General features: G+C 52.4%; 1 protein-coding gene across 1 annotated transcript in view; it reads left to right on the forward strand.

Annotated features, from left to right (window-relative positions):
* The first annotated feature begins 9,317 nt into the window (after window positions 1-9,317).
* Window positions 9,318-20,469, forward strand: part of RASAL1 (RAS protein activator like 1) — a 33,106-nt gene continuing 21,954 nt past the window's right edge. The window contains exons 1-4 of the mRNA XM_070386081.1: window positions 9,318-10,044; window positions 14,982-15,038; window positions 17,915-18,028; window positions 18,186-18,247. Of these exons, the coding sequence (XP_070242182.1) occupies window positions 9,908-10,044; window positions 14,982-15,038; window positions 17,915-18,028; window positions 18,186-18,247 (370 nt within the window). The 5' untranslated portion in view covers window positions 9,318-9,907. The remainder of the gene's footprint in view (window positions 10,045-14,981; window positions 15,039-17,914; window positions 18,029-18,185; window positions 18,248-20,469) is intronic.

The raw sequence follows: 20,469 nt of genomic DNA on the forward strand, positions 1-20,469 counted from the left end.
AGTCAAACCTCCTCCCGAATGGGTGCGACAGGACTTCATTAACACGGCTGTGTGATCAGCTGTGTTGCGTGCATGCTCAGTCGTGTCCAACTCTTTGAGACCCTTTGGCCTGTAGCCCACCAGGCTCCTCCGTCCATGGGATTTTTTAGGCAAGAATACTGGAGTGGCTTGCCATGCCCTCCTCCAGGGTGTCTTCCCAACCCAGAGATTGAACCCGGAGTCTCTTATGTCTCCTGCATTGGCAGGTGATGGCACGTGAGTTCTTTACCACTAACACCATATATATGAAGCATACAGTTCTATGGGTTTTAGCAAATGCATAAAGTTGTGTAGCCACCACAGTCAAGATACAAAATATTTTCGTCACCCCCCCGAAGTCCTCATGTCCATTTATAATCCACTTTGTCCTCACTCAGCCCCTGGCAACCACTGACCTGTTCCCTTTCCCTGTAGATTTCCCTTTTCCAGAATATCCTCAGTGGACTTGTATGCATGATCAGCCTTTCAAGTCTGGCTTCTTCCACAGAGCCGTATTCATCTGCAATTCATTCATACTGACGTGTGCATATTGACATGCATTTTTCACTACTGAGTGGTATTTGATAACATACTATAGTTTGTTTATTTGTCCTCCACTTGGATTATTTCTAATTCTGGGCAATTATAAATATAGCCTGTGTTCACGTGCAGGGCTTATGTGCAAACAGAAGCTTTCCTTTCACTTGCACAAATACGTAGGTGTATGATAGATGGGCCATATAGTAAGTGCATGTTTAACTGTACAAAAAACTGCAAACCTGGTTTTCAAAGCGGCTGCACTGTTTTATATGCACACTAGCAATGCATGTGAATTTGGATTGCTCCATCTCCTCGCCAGCAGTTGGGACTGTCAGTTTTACATTTGTAAAAGTCATTCTAAAAGATGGATAGCTGTATGGATACAGCTTTTTTATTTACTGGCAATTGTAGATTCCTGTGCATTTAAGAAATAAAAAGAGAGAGGCCATACTGCTTCACCTAGTTTTCCCCAGTGGTGACATCTCGCTCAACTACAGCCCGGATCACAATCAGATACGAACACTGATTAAAATCCTCCCACCTTATTTAGACTGCCCTGTGTTATATGCACTTGTTTGTGTGCATGTGTGTGCGCGTGTATTTAGTTCTATGCAATTTTTAAAAATTACTTATTTACTTGGCCAAATAGCGAGGCTTATAGGATCTTAGTACCCTGAGCAGAGATCAAACCTGGGCCCCTAGTAGTGGGAGGTCAGAGCTGTAACCACTGAACCACCAGGGAATTCCTTCATTCTGTGCTGTTTTATCACATGTCGATTCCTGTGACTGCCACAGTCCAGATACAGAACATTCATCACAAGGGTGCTTCAATCCAACCTTTTATAGCTGCACCCATCCTCTCCCTCCTGCCTCCCTAACCACTACCTCCATTCATCTGTTCTCCAGCTGTATTATTTTGTCATGTCAGGGGTGTTATACAGCAATTGGAATCATATGCTATGTAACCGCTTGAGATTGGCTTTTTTCACTCAACATCATTCTCTTGAGATCCATGCTGCTTGTTACAGATGTTTATTCTTTTTGATTGCTGAGTAGCATTCCATGGGACGGATGTACCTCACGTTATGGGACTTCCTCGGGGGCCTAGTGGTTAGGAATGGGCCCCGAGCTTCCATTTCAGGTACTACAGGTTCCATCTCTACTTGGGGAACTAAGATCCTGCGAGGCAGGGCCAAAAAAGAAATCACTCATGTTGGAGGATTTTTGGGTTGATTCCTGTCTTTGGCTACTATGAATAAGGCCTCAGGGAAGATTCCTCTCCTGGTTTTTGTATGAACATGAGTTTTCATGTCTCCAGTATAGATGCCGAAGAGTACAATTGCTAGGTCATATGGCCAGTGCCTGTTTGGTTTTGTTTGTTTTCGCGTTAAGAGTCTGCCATATTCTTTTCCAGAATGGCAGCACTATTTTGTATTCCCAGGAGCAACGTATGTGATCCAGTTTTTTCCTGCATCCTCATGGCCATCACTATTTTTTGTTTTAGCCATTCTGATTGGTGTGTAGCAATATCTCACTGTGGTTTTACGTTGCATCTCTCTACTGGCTAATGATGGTGACCATCTTTTCATGTGCTTCTTTGCCATCTGTATATCCTCTTCAGCAAAATATCTGTTCCTGTCTGCCGCCTGTGTCCTAATTGGATTTTTTTAACTGAATTTTGAGACTTCTCTGAATATTCTAGATATATATCGAGATGTTCCAGAGAGTCCTCTGTTGGATATCTTCTCCCAGTCTGTAGCTCCTCTTTTCATTCTCTTCAGATGGTCTTTTGTAAAGTTTTAAATTGGGATGAGGTCCGATCTGTCACATTTTCTTTTATGGAGTATGCTTGTGGTATCAAGTCAAAGGTGGGTTTTGAACTCGGGCCATCTGGAAGTGGAGTCCATCCTCTTTAACCTCAACACTCCAGAGAGAGTTGAGCCCTTTTTACTTAAATATTTATGTATTTTATTTGCTGTGTTGGGTCTTAGTTGCGGCATGGGGGACTTTCAGCTTCAGCGTGAGGAATCTTTAGCTGGGATCTTTAGCAAGTGGGATCTCAGTTCCCTGATCAGAGGTTGAACCCTGGCCCTCTGCATTGGGAGCAAGGAGTCTTAGCCACTGGACCATCAGGGAAGTCCCAAGTTGAGCCCCTTTTTGGATCTTTCCTTCCATAGGCCTATTCCCTTCCTTCCCTCCCCAGAGGATACCATCATCCTGAAGCTGGTGTGCCTCCTTCCCTTCTTAATTTCTCTTCTTTTACAGGTTTTTTTTTGTTTTTGTTTTTTTTAACCAATGTTTATGGAGTACCTTTTATGTGCCAGGCACTGTGTGAGGATACAGCAGTGGATAAGAGAAAACCTGTCCTCATGGGGCTTGCTTCCCTGGTGGCTCAGATGGTAAAGAATCCACTTGCAATGCCAGAGACTCGGGTTCAATTGGGGCGGGAAGATCCCCTAGAGAAGGGCAGCCCACTCCATTATTCTTGCCTGGAGAATCCCATAGATAGAGGAGCCTGGCGGGCTACAGTCCATGAGGTCACAAAGAGTCAGACAGGACTGAGTGACTAACGCTTTCACTTTCATGGGGCTTAGAGGCTAATGGGGAGGCCAGATAAATCACTCTGTAAATACATCATTACACTCTGATAGGATTGCCAGGAGAGGTGCAGAGTGCAAGGAGGAGGCCAGGGAGGCCTCCTTGAGGAAGTGACACATGAACCCAGGCCTGAAGGGTAAGAAGGGGTGAGTAGAGGAGAAGAAAGGTATTCCAAGTTTTCAGAACAGCACATGCAAAAGTCCTGAGGCAGGAGGATATGGCCCTGCCTAGAAGAGAACAAAAGTCTGTATTGTAAAATTTGATTGGGGTCTTCCCTGGTGGTCCAATGGTTAAGAATCCACCTTCCAATGTAGGGGACACGGGTTCAATCCCTGCTTGGGGAACTAAGATCCCCCATGCTGCAGGCAACTGAGCCCACGCCCCACAGTTAGAGAGCCCGTGTGTCACAGCTAAGACCCAACGCAGCAAAAAAAAAAAAAAAAAAACAGCCTCTCTCAGGAGGACTGCATAGGGCCACGGAAAGGCAGTGTCTGGACTAGAAATGACAGACAAGGGACGGAGGTTCAGAGGAGGTAAGTGACCCCTCCAAGGACACAAAGGTTGAGAGGTGCAGGGCCCTGGGGTTTGCTTATAGAGACATAACCCATCTCTGGTTTGGAACTTTCTGGCTTGGAGGCGGGGAGACAGCCCCTACACAAACACTAGTCCTCAGAAGTCTGGAGCTGTGGCTTTAGCTCTGTGGCTGGTGGATCCACCCCCAGCCAAGGCCTCAGCATTCCTCTCTGTTAAATGGGGGCATTGCTCCCACCTCCTTTTGGAGTTTTTGGCTTTGCTCCCTCTTTGGGTTTTTCCCCTGTCACAGTGCTGAGGTAGAACCCCCCCCTCCCTGTCTCTGTCCCCATGTCCTAGGGGACAGAGTGGGGCTGCTGAGCGACAGAGGACAAGACACAGCTTCTCAGCTGGCCTTGCTCTTGGCCACAAACCCACAGGCTCTGGAAATATCCACTCCCCCCACCCCCAGTCTCACGCTTGGTCAGCCTCCCCCTTCCTACTTCTCCATTCCAAGGCAGGGGGCCAGGGGAGGGGCACTTTGGAGTAGGTCTGAGGAAGAAGGAAGCCGCAGTGTGGCCTGACAGACGGACACCTTGTCTTCTGGCCGTGGGAGGAGGGGACTTGGTGGCCTGCTTCCTCGGCAGCCAGCCCGCAAATGGGGGTTTGGAAATCCAGCCCACTCCGCCTAGTGTCGCCTCCTGTCCCACGTGGCTCCCTGCCCAGAATCGTGCCGGGCACTCACAAACGGGACTTTGTGTTCCTGAGACAAAGAACACGCTCCTCACCCGCAACCTGGCCCGGGGCTGGTCCGCCTTGCCCTGATCTTGGCCTCAGAGGAGATGGAGCCACTTCCCAGCGGGAAAACTGAGATCTAGAGACACACAGGTCTGCAGAGCCAGAGCAGGAATCTGCCTCCCGCTCGGAGGTTGGGGGTGCAGCAGCGAGGTGGTGCACTGGCAAGGCGAAGGCACTGTGGGGAGAAAGGAAGTAAATAATAATATGACCAATATCACAGGAGAGAGGCCAGGTTCCAGCCCTCCAGGAGAATCAAGTTCTACTTAATCCAGAGAGTGTGTTTTGAGTTTTTCTTATGTGCCAAGTAGTGTGGGAGGTACCGCATGAATCAGACATTGTCCCTGACATTTAGGAGATAAGACAGTAAGTAAATCACCACAGAACAAGAGAACAGGAGACCAAGGTCACAGAGAAGTGCCAACCGGCAGGGAGTGGGGAGGGGGGCTGGTCTTTGCTGCCTTCTGCGCCACCGGCCAGGCTCCCCGGGGACTGCAAGCAGAGCTACAACACACACAGCGGGGCAGCGGGGCTTTCAGAGATCAGAAGTGGGAATCATTTTCTGATTATAATTCCTGATTAAAAAGAAGCACATGTCATTATGCCGAAGAAAGCCCTCCAGTTCCATGCATGCTTTATCGGCTATGTGACACTTCGTGCTTTCTACTGAAGGTCTGTTCCTGGCTGCCTCTTACTTATCACCCTCCTAGGAGCCCAAGAGAACAGGGGCTGGGTTGTCTGTACCTCACTGTATTTCCACTGCCTAGTATATAGTAGGTGCCCAATGCACATTTGTTAAGTAAGAAAAGAATTATATATATATATAAAATATCTAAACATCTTATATATATGAAAAGAATTTTATGCGTATAAAACACTTCATGGGGACTTCCCTGGTGGTCCAGTGATTAAGACTCCATGCTCCCAATACCGGGTGCATGGGTTTGATCCCTGATTGGGGAACTAAGATCCTGCATGCCACGTGCTGCTGCCAAAAACCAAAAGATAAAATACTTTATGGCATCAATACTATAAGCATCATGCTTATGCTTATATATGGTTGTATATACTGTGTATTCTTCATGAGTTGATTTTTTTGTTTACTTGTTTTTGGTCATGCTGCACAGCTGGTGGGATCTCAGATCCCAGACCAGGGATTGAACCTGGGCCCTCGACAGAGAAAGCATGGTGTCCTAACTTCTGGACTGGCAGGGAATTCTCTATGATTTGCTTTTTTTTTTTTTTAAAGTACTTTTTCTGTCATTTAAGTCTTCGAGAACATTCTTTTAAACAGCTGTTGTAGTGTTTCACGACATTGCTCTAACATTGTTTGCACTTTATTTCACCCCACCCCTCCTAATATTTATTTAATAGAATCTGTGGGACTTAAGCCAGGAAGTAGATCATAAAAGGAATGTAAAGACTTTCCTGGTGGAAAGACGGGGCAAAGACAGTGTGGGGTGAGGGGGAATGTGAGTAAAATCTAATAAGTGTTGAATTCAGGAGCAGTTTTTAGAGAGCCATGCAGACAGCCTGGGCCCGGGAGTGTGCTGTTAAACTGACTTTCAAATTGAAAAAAAAATCAGGGTTTATTTGCTGATTTCCACGGTGCAAATTCTCCTACCGTGGTTGATTTAAGTTCCAGATATGGCATCGTTGAACACAGGGTTGGAAAGGCATGGGCATGGCCGGCTCTGAAGGAGCCAGTAGAAGCAGCCTCCAGCACCCCCCTGCTTGAGTTGAAGCCTGATCCCCACTCTAAGATGAGGGGGGCGGGTGTCTGTGAGCCTCCCTGGGCCCCAGGTCCAGCATCTCAGATGCAAGGGTGGGACTCAGCCAGTCCTGGGCAGTGGGGCCCACCGGGGGTGCAGGAGCCCAGCCTTGGGATCTCACTATCAGATTTCTCAGCTGGGATGCAAACCCTCAGATTCCCCCAGCTCAGCAACCCAGAGCCGAATCTACACTTCAGTGGATTGTGTAGATTGCGTGACCACAATCCACTGAAGGGTGGCCGTTCCATCCATCCCCGGAATTCAGGGCTGGGCCTGGCACTCTGCCCCAGCCATGTCCTTAGGACCCAGCCTCAGAGCTCAGTCACCCAGGGGAGCTCAATGTCAGGCACAGTGGTGGGATCGGGAGGTTCCATGATGGTCATAATACTTATGAGTACTTGTTGTATGCCAGGCTGAGCTGAATGTTTGATGTTTAATCATCCTGTCCTCACACCCAGCCTATGAGGTGGGCTCTAGTATTAGTCCCAATTTACAGGTGAGGAAACTGAGGCAGTGAGAGGGTAACTCACTTGCTTAAGAGGATCCAGCTCATAAGTGTAGATGCCAGGATTCAGTCCCAAGTTGGCTAGATGTTAAAACCTCTGCTCTTAAATCCTAAGCTCAGGGCACTTCCCTGGTGGCCCAGTGGTTAAGAATCTGTCTTCCATTGCAGGGGACCCGGGTTCCGTCCCTGGTCCAGGAACTAAGATCTTACCTGCCTCAGGGCAGTTAAGCTAATGGTTCATAACTACTGAGTATGTACTCTGGAGCCTACGGGCTGAAACAAAAGATCCTGCGTGGGGCAACTAAGACCCAACACATCAAAAATAAACAAATATTAAAAAATATCCTGAGCTCAGTATCTCCTCCTGCTTGGCTTCATGAAGCACATGCATCCCAGGGGCGCTAGACTATATAGGGAGTTGGCAAGAATGATGATTGGTTTGTCTTGAAAATGGTCAGAGGAAGGGGAAGTGGCTGATCTTTCCTTGAGCACCTGCTGTGTACCAGGAATGATACCAAGTGCTTTACACAGACAACTTGATTAACTGTACAACAATCTCGTGAGAAAGGTGAGACCCTTCCCACATGACAGCCCAGGCCTGGGCACTCAGGAGCCTGCCCTCTTCTCTCTTAAGTAGCCTCTAGCAGGTCACATTTCTTCTCTGGGCCATTGTTCCCCCTCTGGTTCCTTGACAGGAGCTGTCCTAGGAGACTTCAAACCCTCTGCCAGTTTCAGATCAAATTTCTCAGAACAACAGGAGGTGGCCAGTCCATTTGGAAAGTACAGGGATTGTGGCCACAGCTCCAGGTAAGTGGCAGGGTCAGATGCCGGATACTGGAAAGGTGACAGAGTTTCCTCCCCAGAGGCCTGGCTGGCACAGTCCATAGCCTTTGTAACCACCCCCCACCCCAGGGTCCTGGAGATGAGGGGAATTTGAGAATTTGTGGGGAGCAGAATGTGACTCCCTGCTTAGTTCTGGAAAATGGGTTGAGATGGCTGGTGGTGGGTTGGCTGGCATCTCAGGTGGCCCCTAGGGCCACCCTTATGTTCCATCAAGAGTCCCTGGGGGCTGGATACCCTGAGATCTCTTTTTCAGAAGAAAAAGTTTCCTCTGTAAGCTCCCACCTACGTGAGGAAGGTGGGGAGAGGCAGGACATCTGTCTTGAAGTAGCAGTCATATAACAAGTACCATTTTCCCCTAGTAAGGATCTGGGGTGACTGATAAAAATGACAGGAGGGCTTAAACTACTCCCTTGGGGATACTACTGCTCTGAATTCAACCCTGCATCACCCTTCAGACCCTGTTGAAGGGTGCTGCAATACTTTTAAGCTTTGGGGTCAGCTCTGCTGGGCCCATTTCACAGATAGGATAACTGAGGCTCAGTCTTTGGAAGCTGGAGGACTCACCAGACAGTGGCCAGCCAGGGATAGAATTCCAAGGATATGAATTCCTCGTCAGCCTGGCTGGGGTGCTGGGTGGGAAGTCAGGGAGGGAAGTCAGAGAGGGAGATAGGGAAGCAGGTCATGGACTGCTCCTGTGGCTGGGTGGGGCCCTCCCAGAATTGCCGGTCTGGGTGTTCCTTCCGGAACATCATAAATAGAGCCAACCCATTGGTGCCCAGCCCTGGGCTGAACTGATCAGAGTGAGTTAGGCTCATAGCCAGCCCTTCCGAGAACTCTTAGGCAGCTAAACAAACTCATGGGGAGAGACAGTGTGTGTATTAGGACAGGCCCTTCTGGTCACATTATCTCACTTCATGGGATGTACAAAAAATGGACAAACCTGGAGCTGTAGGAGCAGAGAAAAAGGAAAGAAAACCTCTGCCTGGCAGGAGAGGCCATCCTGGAAGACTTCCTAGAGGAGGTGATATTTGAGCTCTGCCTTGAAGGACAATAATAGCAAACACTTTCTGAAAAGCTTCTTATGTGCCTGTTGGTGTTCTGACACCTGTACCTGCTTCCTTCCTACTTGCTTTATCTCATCTAATTCTCTCAAAATCCTGTGAACAAGATACTATAATCACATAGGAACGGATGAGAAAGCCAAGCCAAGGTTCAGAGAGGTTAAGTGACTGGCCCAAGACCACACAGTTACCGAGTGGCAGAGTCAGCATTCAAATTCAGAAAGGCAAATCAGTTACTGACTGTAAGATCTTCCACATGCTATTTAATCCCTCTGAACTCAGTTTGTGTATCCGTACGATGGGGGTACCGGTACAACAGTAAGTAGCACATACAATGAGGAGGAGGAGGAAGATGAGATAATCCGTGTAAAACGCTTAGAACAGTGCCTGGCACACAGTAAGTGTTCAAACACTTGGAGATGGTTTTTTATCGTCGCTGTGGTGGTTGTTATCGTCAAGCCCTCCCCTCCCCCTCCGGCCGCAGCTTCCTCCCCCGCAATGCCAGCCCGTGACGTGAAGTCTGCCGCACGCACAGTCTGGATTTAATTGGGATCTAAAAGAGATGGAAGGGGATGTTGGAGGCCCCTCCCTCTCTGGACTCTGAAAGGACCCCCAGGGAGGGTGTGACTTTCTCTAGCGACGCCTCCCGAAGATCTCAGATACTGCTCCGGGACGGCGCAAGGAGGTCGGACCGAGGAGGCGGTGCGGGGATGGCAGGCAGGGGAGAGCCGGAGAGGTGTGATCGTGCTGGAAGCAGGGCAGGCAGGCGACACACTGTGTCTTCTGTGCCCAGTGCCAACTCAGCAGGACCCTGCCGCCACGCCCATCATGGCCGTGGGCCGCTCCCCACCTGGCAGTCCCAGCCTCCACGCGCCCGGGGCTCCGCGGCGGGTGCGCTCTGGCACGCTTGGCTGGGGTGCCGGCAGAGGGCGCGCGAGGGTGGCCCGGGAACGGGCGGGAGGGGGACCCCGCGGGAGGCGGGATTGCGGGGAGGGCCCTGGGCCGCCCCCACCACCCCCCGCCCGCCCCGCCTGCCCACCAAGAGCGCCAGACTAGAAGGCAAGGGCTGGCGGTGTGTCCCCCGCGCGCTCTGCCAGCTCGGCGCCCGGCTCCTACCTGTAGAGTCCGGGGAGGGAGGCGCCCCCTCCCCGGTCACTATCCTCTCTCCTCCTTCGGAAACCTCCCGTCCAGCTACCCGCGCGTTTCGGGTAGGTGGCCCGGGGACTCCGAGAGAGGGTGCCAGGCTCTCTGCGGGTGACATGTAGATGCCCTCCCTGCCGCGGTCCAGCCTTGGAACCCGGGCGCCCTCCTGGTCGGAAAGTTTGGGGCAGGGCGCCATGGCCAAGAGCAGCTCCCTGAACGTCCGCGTCGTGGAGGGCCGGGCGCTGCCCGCCAAGGATGTGTGAGTACCCCCGGGGCCAGTCGGGGATGAGGGGCGTGCCGAGCATGGATGGGGCAGGGGTCGCCCATTCAGCATGCCAGGGCAAGTCGGTGAAATGGGAGAGGGGTTCTTGTCTGAGAACAACACTGGGGCTGATCCACAGTCACGGGGCGAAAGGCCCCCTGCCCATCGCTCTCCTGGTGGAGGGGGCACTCAGACTCAGCAGATGCCCCGCCCAGTGGCCAGGAAGGGGGTGTCTTTGTTCCTGGGATGTACTAAAGGGGGTCTTCCAGGGCTTCAGCCCTGGGGCTTATAGGATCAGATTCTGTCAGAGCTGGGGAGGGGGTTTAGGGGTGGAGGGCTCCTTTCCTTAGTCCAGGCAGGTGTTGGAGGTGGGGTTTCTCCAGGCCTGGGTGGGCACCGGTTCAGAGAACCCTGGAAGGGGCCCCAGAGGGCCTGGGATCCAGGCGGCCCAGCATTCCTCTGCGAGCATCTGGCGTTTAGGTTTGCAGAGTGTCACCAGGTGGCCCACTGGCCAGGCCTGGGGGAAACGTTCCTCTGGACCCAGAGCCCTTAGCTCCTCAGCCAGCAGCGACCAGCCCGGGGTGGGGGGCCTTCCCTGATGCTAAGCTGCTTGAAGAGCCAACTTCCCCCTGCAGCCCCCTCCCCAGCCAGGTGGTGGGGTCCCCGCAGTACCAGTCCTTGACTGTGCTTCCCTCCGGGCTGAGTCAGCAGTTGCTGAATCAGCAGAATGGAGGGAGGGGGTCCCCCTCCTGCTTTGGCCTGGAGCCCAGAAGGGGCTCTGAGGGTGTGGGTACCTGGAACAGGTGTGGGATCCTTGACAGCACATTGACTCTATGACCTTGAACCTGATCCTCTCCAGGTCTGAATTTCCTATCTGAGCAAGGGGAACCCTGGACAGGGAGTCTGCAAGCCTCGTGCAGTTGTGAGGGTAGAAAAACCACTTAGGATTTACCCCGGGGCCAGGGGGAGCAGGAATGTGGATTCTGAGCCTCTGCACAGGCTGGGACTCAGCTCTGCCCTAACACCTCCGGCTGGGGGTCCCAATGAGGAGGGTATCCTGCCTTTGACTTCATGAACCTTCCGCTTCCCCAGTCCTGGAGCTGTGCCAACAGGGAAGCTCCTTAGAGCAGTTCCAGCTGCCCCCATCCTCATCAGTGACCCTTAAAACAAGCATCTGGGGAAAGCAGAGAGCTCGCTGGCTGTGCCAATGCAGCATCTGGACAAGCCCCCTGTCTCCCCTCTTCTGAGATGCTCTTTCAGAGCCCCTGAGCATTAGCAGTTCTGGGACTGTTGAGGCAATGACGTGGCCTGGCAGCTGCTGGGGAGTTGATAATGGGAGACCTTTCAGAAATGGGTTTCCCTCTCTCGGTGCTCCAGTCTCTCCCAGTCCTTAGTGAGGGCCATGAGGGAGCAGTGGGTGTTTTCCTCAGACCCAGACACGGCTCATGGGGCTCCCTCTGCTTCTCTTGGGGAGGGAGTTGGCTCATACTTGATCCCTGAGTCTCTTGGTTGCCCCTCCTCCCCTCAATTCCTGGGCCAAGGTGAGCTCTAGGTGGGCCTCACCCCAGTACCAGGGTAGGGGGAAGTGACTAGGTCCCAGTTGGGGATCCCGCCAGCCTGCCTCAGTTTCCCTAGCTGTTGGTGCCCTTCTCAGAGGGGCTCCCTCATAGCATGCTGGGATCTCCATGCCCATGGGGACTCCTAGAGGGGGTATGTCCTCTTTCCCCTCTCCTAAGGGAGAGGGCCCAGAATCTTTCTGAAGCCTCCCCAGGTTTGAGAGGGCTCCAACCCTGGCTTGGAGGAGGCCTCAGCTGATAATTTGAGTTATTTCTGTCATTCATAATAGCAGCTATATGTGGTCAAAGGCTTCCTACAGGCCAGGTCCTGTGCTTAACACTTCTTAGAGTCCTATTCGGAGAAGGCAATGGCAACCCACTCCAGTAGTCTTGCCTGGAAAATCCCATGGGCAGAGGAGCCTGGTAGGCTGCAGTCCGTGGGGTCGCTAAGAGTCGGACGCGACTGAGCGACTTGACTTTCACTTTTCACTTGCATGCATTGGAGAAGGAAATGGCAACCTACTCCAGTGTTCTTGCCTGGAGAATCCCAGGGACGGGAGAGCCTGGTGGGCTGCCGTCTATGGGGTTGCACAGAGTCGGACACAACTGAAGCAACTTAGCAGCAGCAGCAGCAGCAGAGTCCTGTTGGCACTGCCATTTTATGAATGGGCAAACTTAGGCTCAGAGAGGCATAGTCACTTGCCCAAAGTCACACAGCTGGAATTTGAATACTGACTGCTTCCAGGCACCCACCTGCCAATGCAGATGATATAAGAGATGTGGGTTTGATCCCTGGGTTGGGAAGATTCCCCTGGAGAAGGAAATGGCAGCCCACTCCAGTATTCTTGCCTAGAGAATCCTATGGACAGAGGAGCCTGGAGAGGGCTACAGTCCATAGAGTCACAAAGATTCAGACACGACTGAAGTGACTTAGCATGCACACACCAGGCACCAAGCAGACTGGGTAGGCGATGGTCCAGGGGCCGGCTTTCCCACACTTGAGGAGGGGCAGGGACCGTGGGAGAGGCCAAAGGTCTGGAGAGATCCAGGATCTGGAGGGGGCATCCCCCTTCCGCCACCATAGCCCTTACCTGATAGAAGTCTGATAAGGCCTTCATGCGTCAGAGTCCCGGAGCTGACGTGCTCCGCTCCCAGAGGGGCCCAGGGGTCAGGCTGGGTGAACAGGAGGGGGCGTGGCTCCCAGCCCTTTTCTAGTGGATTCCAGCCTGTCTGTCCTACATCTGCTGTTGGGGAAACCAAGGGATGGGAGCCTGCCTAAAAGAGGCTCAGGGATAGAGGACGTGAAGAGAGACACGAGATGGAGGGGGTGACACCCAGCCATGGGCATCCGGAGGGTAAAACTGAGGCTCCCAGTGTTACTCAGCCCAGTGGGTTTGGAATAGATCCAGATGGGAAAACTGAGGTCTGGGGCATTATGCTGAAGGGAGGCCAGAGAGGAATGTGGAGGCACAGGTTGGCGACTAGACTGAGATGTTCAGGGATGGAGAGCAGATGGGGAAATGAAGGCACACTCGGCAGAGGGAGCTGAGGGAAAGCAACCAAAGAGGAAACTGCGGCCCGCGGAGGGCTCAGCCAGCAGATGAGGTTGGAGCAGCTCCTGGTGCCATGTCCCTCTTTCCCGGAATCCCCGAGGCATTTGTGGATCAGTGACAGACTGAACCGAGACAGGATGGAAGAGAGAGGGCGGGGGCTGGAGTACTGGGGAAGGGGGCCATGTGGGAAAGGGATCTTGAGTTGGAGTGCGGGTGGCATTGGTTGGGAACATGTATGCTGAGCCCCACAGACCCGAGTTCAAATCCCGACTCTGCCAGGCTGTGGAGGGAGGGGGACGGAGGCACAGCTCCTCCCCCAAGGGTCTCAGTGTTCAGAAGTGGCAGGGAGCTGTGGAGACAGACACGAAGCACAGAGAAACAAGGGAGCAAGATGACTTCACGTGCTCAGAGGGATCAGAGGGCAGTTTTACACTGTCCACTGTCGGAGGATGGTGGTCATCAAGGACCACCTCTCTGAGGCAGTGACTTTGGGGCTGAGGTTTGAATGAAAAGATGGAGTCATTCAAGAACAGAGTAGGTGTCTTAGAATGGTGGAACAACAAGTGCAAAAGCCCTGAGGCTGGACTGAGCTTGGTGGAAGACAAGGGAAGCCTGTGTGATGGGATGCAGGCAGGGGTGGGGGAAGTCATGAGGAACCCTGGTCAGCTTGGGATGGGCAAGTAACTCTTATTATGAATTGGGGGATGGCTTTGGTTGGTCAATGACTCTTTGCTATTCACAGGGTTGCAGCCCATCTTGAGATGAACTAACATCTCTTATAATGAAGAGGGGATGGAACTGGCTTTGGTTGGCTAATGGCTCATGGCTACTCGAGGGGTTGCATCCCATCTTGGGATGGACTAGTAACCCTTATTATGAAGAAGGGATGGAACTGGCTTTGGTTGTCCCAGTGGCTCATGGCTACTCAAGGGGTTGCAGCCCATCTTGAGATGGACTAATAACTCTTGTAATGAAGGAGGAATGGAACTGGCTTTGTTTGGCTAATAGCTCATGGCTACTTGAGGGGTTGCAGCCCATCTTGGGATGGACTAGTAACCCTTATTATGAATGGGGGGACAGAACTGGCTTTGGTTGGTCAATGTCTCATGGCTGCTTGAGGGGATGCAGCCTATGTCTCCTACTGGCTGAGTTTTGAGGTCTGGCTGCCCTGGTCTGTGCTTGCAGTGAGAGCATCCACTGAGGTCCATCCCCACTGAAGGCTGATCTATGCAGCGTCCCCTCCCAGGGAAATTCCCAATGGAGGGGGCAGCACATACCCTGAGGGTGGGGTTCAGGTGTCTGTGGGAAGAGCTCTGGGGTCAGCTGTGATGCATCACACCATGCATTAGCTTCTTTAGCTCCTTCACCTGCCCTAAGAGGTGTGTGGAAATATTATACCCAACTTACAGAGCAGAGAAACTGAGGCCCACAGAGGGGCGAGGACTTGCTGGGGTTCCACAGTGAGCAAGCTTGAGGCCAGGGATGACTCACCAGATGAACACAGGCTCTGGACCAGCGCTTTGGGCTTCCTGGGCCCAGGACTCCACATGTTCTGGTTTCAGGTCTCAGTGTTCTGTTTCTCTGGGTGGAAGCCCTGGGCCCATTCAAGGAGGTCAGGCACGCAGTGGGTGGCTGCTGGGCAGCCATGACATGGTCTGCTGGTCCCCAGAGGTCCTGCCTCTACTGGACTTGCTGTGTGACCCTGGGCAAATCCCCTATCCTCTCTGGGCTGTAGTTGCCCCCCATCTATAAAACGAAGGTGGACTGGGATCCCCACTCCGGTCTACCCTCTCAAGCCTGCTCCCCAAACCTTCTCCTTCTGCAGGTCGGGGAGCAGTGACCCCTACTGTATCGTGAAAGTGGATGACGAAGTTGTGGCCAGGTGAGGCGGGGAGAAGCCAGGCACGGGGCGAAGGAGACGGGGGAGTCCAGGTGTAAGGATCCACGTTGAAAAGAGAGCCTTGGGGGGCACGCTTACCCCACGGATGGACTCGCTGGCCTGTTGCTGGGTGTTCTGTGCCCCAGCCACAGGCCTGGATGGTGGGGCCTGCTGGCTCCTCTGTCCATCTAGTCCCACCAACTGGCCGCCACCTTCCCCCTTGCCCTGACGATGTCCCTGCCCGCGTCCTGGGGCTGACTCAGCGGCTGCCAGCTTGCGCCTTCCTGGGGGCGGGCATCTCACGCTTGGCTGGGCTGGCTAGTTCTGGGCCTGCTGGGTGCTGCGGGCACTGGTGTGTGTGTGCATGTGTGCCCAGTTGGACCCGCATGTGAGTGTGTATGGTATGTGGGGATGTGTTGGAGGGCTGGTGTGAATGCCCGTGACCACCGGTGTGTGTCCCTGTGGGTGTGCAGACTCAGAGGCTCACATTGTGTACCAGCGTGTGGGGTGTGTATGTGTGTGTGCACACGTGGGCTGCCATGTACATGCATGTGTGCACCGATGCCTGCTTATTTGGGTACACAGACACCACTGTGAACACGTGAGGATGTGAAGATGTCTGGTTGCGTGAGCCAGTCTCGGCTGGGCTGGGCTTGGTTGCCGCCCCCGCAGGCCGAGGGACAGCTCTCACCCCCGCAGGCCTGAGGGGCGTGGGTGGGCGGGCGGCTGAAGCCTCGGTTCCTATGGAGACGGAGGATTCAGGATCCTCCTGGCGCCAGTTCTGGTCCAGATGGGCTGGGAGCTGGGGGCAGGGAGCCCATGTGGGGGAGGGTCAACCTGCAGCACCCCAGCCGATCTGTGTGTTTATCCCCCATCACTCTCTCTGTGTTTACCCTGCCCCCTTACCACACTCTGTGACACCACCCCCAAGCCCACAGACTGATTTTCTGTGTGACCCCAGGCCGCTGTCTCCCCGTCTCTGGGTTCTGAGGACCCTCCAAGTTCAGGGGCTGGGGAGCCTGGGGGGACTTCCATTGGAGAGAGGGTTGGGTAGGACGGAAGCGTTTGGAAAGAAGGGTCGGTCTGATGGAGTGGCCCTGGTCTGTGTGTGTGCGTGTCCATGTTCACACTCTACTGGGGAAGAGTGTGGCAGAAGCTAGGTGGGGCTTGAGTTCCCAGCCAGAGATTGAGGCCAGGTTGTGATGGTGAGAGCACCAGATGCTCATCTACTAGACCACTGGTCAGTGACAAGGGCCCTGGCCCTTGGGCTTTGCAGAAAAGAATTCCCACAAAGATGGAAAGTCGTGAAGCAAGTCAAGTATTAAGAGGGCAGAGCGTACAGTATGTGTGGTGGATAGGCATAAGGGCAGGTTCAGAGGGCGAGTCCCTGAGTTGTGCCCTTGTGATAGTTTGAATTACTTTTATGGGCATTTCTTCAGGTTTTCTGTGACCAGTCATTTTGATTTACCTGGCTCACAGTGCGCATTTAGCGTATCTCAGGATCCTTCCATGTGTGGACGCATCTCTTAGCCAGGATGGACTCTACTGAAGAGGCCTGTGGGTAGCCCAGCCTTAGTTAACATCACTCCCCTTTGACCTCCAAGGAGCGTTCCTGCGCATGAGCGGTCAGAGAGGTCTCCTGACTTCCAGAATGAGGAGTATGTGGTCTGGGCAGGGCCCGGACTTTCCCTTAATAGTCCTGCTATTGTCTTGGAGTTTTGGTCCATAGGGAATGAGTCTCCAATCGCTTTACCCTGAAGGGGGCCCATCTGCCTTCTGCCTCAGAAGGAAGAAGGCAGAGGCAGGTGTGTTTGCCAAATTTTGCAGCTGTCAACTTGAGTGTGTGTTGACTGGGCAAAGTGAGTTCTCTTTTTGCTGTTGGGTAAAGGGCAGTGCATCTGCAGAGGTGTTGGGGTGAAGAGGTGTGTATCTGTTTCTGGGTCTGTCTTGGTCCCTGACCCTTCTGGGCTTCCCTCTTGCTGATTAAGTGCTCCGGCCCCTGCTGACTTCATGGTCTCCTGGCCCCTCACACTTTCCTGCCTCCCAGCCACCATCTTCTTGTTCCTCAAATTCCTGCCTCAGTGCCTTGGCACATGCTCTTCCAGCCATCTGGACTGTCTTTATCCTCTCTCTGCTTTGCCTGACTGGCTCCTAGGGAAAGCCTTTCCTGACCCCTCCCATCCTCAGCCCAGTGGGCACCGCTGGCCTAACCAATCACAGGACTTCTCTCACTGTGTCATAGGGCTCAGGAGGGAGCCCCTTTCTGCTGGGGGAGTTCTGTGGGGGTGGCTCCTTGGCACCTCTTCCTCTAATTTCCCATAGCCCCAAGACTTGGCACATAGTCAGGGTGAGTGTTTATGGAGTGAATGAATGGATGAATCGAATTGTGGGTCTTGTCTGTTAGTGAGGGTTTTGTGATCCTCTGTGTGTATCTCTGCCGGGTATCACTCTGTGTATGTGAATGTGTGTCTGTGTGTGTCTCCATGTTCTGGGCATTTTTTTGTCTGTGTTATCCGTGTGAATGTTTTCTCTGTGTGGGTCTGCCCTTGTCTGTATGTAGAAACACATAGTTGTATGTTTCTAGAGATTTTTGAAGATGCATATTGGTATCTGTATGTGTGTGCATGTGTCTCTTTGTGTCTCTGGTTTCCTTGGTGTACCTGTGAATGTGTGTGTGTATGTGTGTGTCAAGGTCTCTGGGTGTGTGTTATGGTTTGTGTGTGTACTCGTGTGTATCTTATATCTGGGTTCTTGGGTCTATGTGAGTGTGTATGTGTAGCTGTATTTGTGTTTGAGTAGCTCTGGGTGTATGTGTGTGTGTGTGTCCCCAGGTATCTGCTGCCTGTGTGGCCCAAAGGCCCCCTGTGCCCCTTTTGCAGGACAGCAACCATCTGGCGGAGCCTGAGCCCCTTCTGGGGGGAGGAGTACACCGTGCACTTGCCCCTGGATTTCCACCATCTGTCCTTCTACGTGCTGGACGAGGACACAGTGGGGTGTGTGTGCTGGGGACCCAAACCTGGGCATCTGAGGGAAGGCGGGACACCCCAAAGCACAGTGCCTGTCCACGCAGCCGTTGACATCTGTGCCCACCTCCCCACGGGCGGGGCAGGGGTCCCTGACTTGGACCCTCACATGCCTGCCTTTCTGCAGGCAAGATGACATCATAGGCAAGATCTCGCTGAGCAGGGAGGCCATTACAGCGGACCCCCGAGGTGGGTGAGGGTGCCAGGCAGAGGGAGGGGGGGGTGGCGCTTGCCAGGGCATAGCAAGCAGCATGGGCAACACAGAGCCTTCGGGGGAAATTATTTTGGTTGTTGCTTCTGTTTTGAATTTTATTATTTTTTAATTTGTATTATTTATTTTTTTGCATGTGCTGGCTCTTCGTTGCTGCATGGGCTTTGCTCTCGTTGCCGCGAGCGGGGGCTACTCTCTAGTTGCCGTGCACAGGCTTCTCATTGCAGTGGCTTCTCTTGTGGTGGGGCAGGGGCTTCAGGAGTTGTGGCTCCTGGGCTCTGGGGTGCAGGGTTAGTAGTTGTGGCTCATGGACTTAGTTGCTCCATGGCACATGGGATCCTCCCGGATCAGGGATCAAACCCGTATTTACTGCATTGGCAGGCGGATTTTTTTTTTTTTTACCACTGAGCCACCAGGGAAGCCTGGATTTTAATTTAATTCATTTATTGAGCAGTTAACTTATTTCTGTTCAATATTCAAAAGATACAGTTAGCGGTGGGACTGTCGCTCCTGTCCCAGCTTCTCCGTTCTCATCCCCCATGTTGTCAGTTTCTTGTATGTCCTTCTAGGGACATTTTAAACCTACGCAAGCAAGGGACTTCCCTGGTGGTCCAGTGGCTAAGACTTCACACTCCCGCGCAGGGGCCCCGGGTTTGATCCCTGCTCAGGGAGCTAGATTCCACGTGCCACAACTAAGACTTTTCGTGCTGTAACTAAAGGTCCCGCATGCCGCAACTAAGATCCAGCACAGACAGATAAAGAAAATAAATATTTTTTAAAAACATATGCAAGCAAGTAGCAACAGTAATAGCAGCAAACATTCATGTAGTACTTACTGTGTGCTGGTCACGTTTTAAGTGCTTTCAGTCGGTTCAGTTCAGTTGCTCAGTCATGTCCGACTCTTTGCGACCCCATGAATCGCAGCACGCCAGGCCTCCCTGTCCATCACCATCTCCCGGAGTTCACCCAGACTCACGTCCATCGAGTCAGTGATGCCATCCAGCCATCTCATCCTCTGTCGTCCCCTTCTCCTCCTGCCCCCAATCCCTCCCAGCATCAGAGTCTTTTCCAATGAGTCAACTCTTCGCATAAGGTGGCCAAAGTATTGGAGTTTCAGCTTTAGCATCAGTCCTTCCAAAGAACACCCAGGACTGATCTCCTTTAGAATGGACTGGTTGGATCTCTTTGCAGTCCAAGGGACTCTCAAGAGTCTTCTCCAACACCACAGTTCAAAAGCATCAATTCTTTGGCGCTCAGCCTTCTTCACAGTCCAACTCTCGCATCCATACCTGACCACTGGAAAAACCATAGCCTTGACTAAATGGATCTTTGTTGGCAAAGTAATGTCTCTGCTTTTCAATATGCTATCTAGGTTGGTCATAACTTTTCTTCCAAGGAGTAAGCGTCTTTTAATTTCATGGCTGCAGTCTCCATCTGCAGTAGTTTTGGAGCCCAAAAAGATAAAGTCTGACACTGTTTCCACTGTTTCCCCATCTGTTTCCCATGAAGTGCTTTACACATATCAATTCATTTAATTATTCTAATAACCCTAAGAGATGAGCACTCTTGTTATGCCCATTCTTTGTGCGCATGCTCAGTTGCTTCAGTCATCTCCAATTGTTTGCGACCCCATGGACTGTAGCCCGTCAGGCTCCTCTGTCTGTGGGATTTCCCAGGCAAGAATACTGGAGTGGGTTGCCATGCCCTCCTCCGGGGGATCTTCCCGACTCAGGGATCGAACCCACATCTCTTATGTCTCCTGCATAAGCAGGCAGGTTCTTTACCACCAGTGCTACCTGGGAAGCCCTATGCCCACTCTTTAGGTGAACAAACTGAGGCACAGGGGGTTAAATAACTTGTCCAAGATCACAAAATGACTAAGTGGGACAGCTGGGATTTGAACCAAGTTGTCTAGTTCCAAAGTCTGTGCTCTTTCTACTATATGTGTTTTGTTCTCTGCTTATAGAAACAGGGCTTCCCTGGTGGCTCAGACGGTAAAGCGTCTGCCTACAATGCTGGAGACCCGGGTTCAATCCCTGGGATGGGAAGATCTCCTGGAGAAGGAAATGGCAATCCACTCCAGTATTCTTGCCTGGAAAATCCCGTGGACGGAAAGGCCTGGTAGGCTATAGTCTGTGGATTTGCAAAGAGTCGAACACGACTGAGCTACTTCACTTTTTTAGTTTTTATAGTAATAGGA

This window comes from Bos mutus, chromosome 17, assembly GCF_027580195.1.
Source record: "Bos mutus isolate GX-2022 chromosome 17, NWIPB_WYAK_1.1, whole genome shotgun sequence".
NCBI classification, from domain to species: Eukaryota; Metazoa; Chordata; class Mammalia; order Artiodactyla; family Bovidae; genus Bos; species Bos mutus.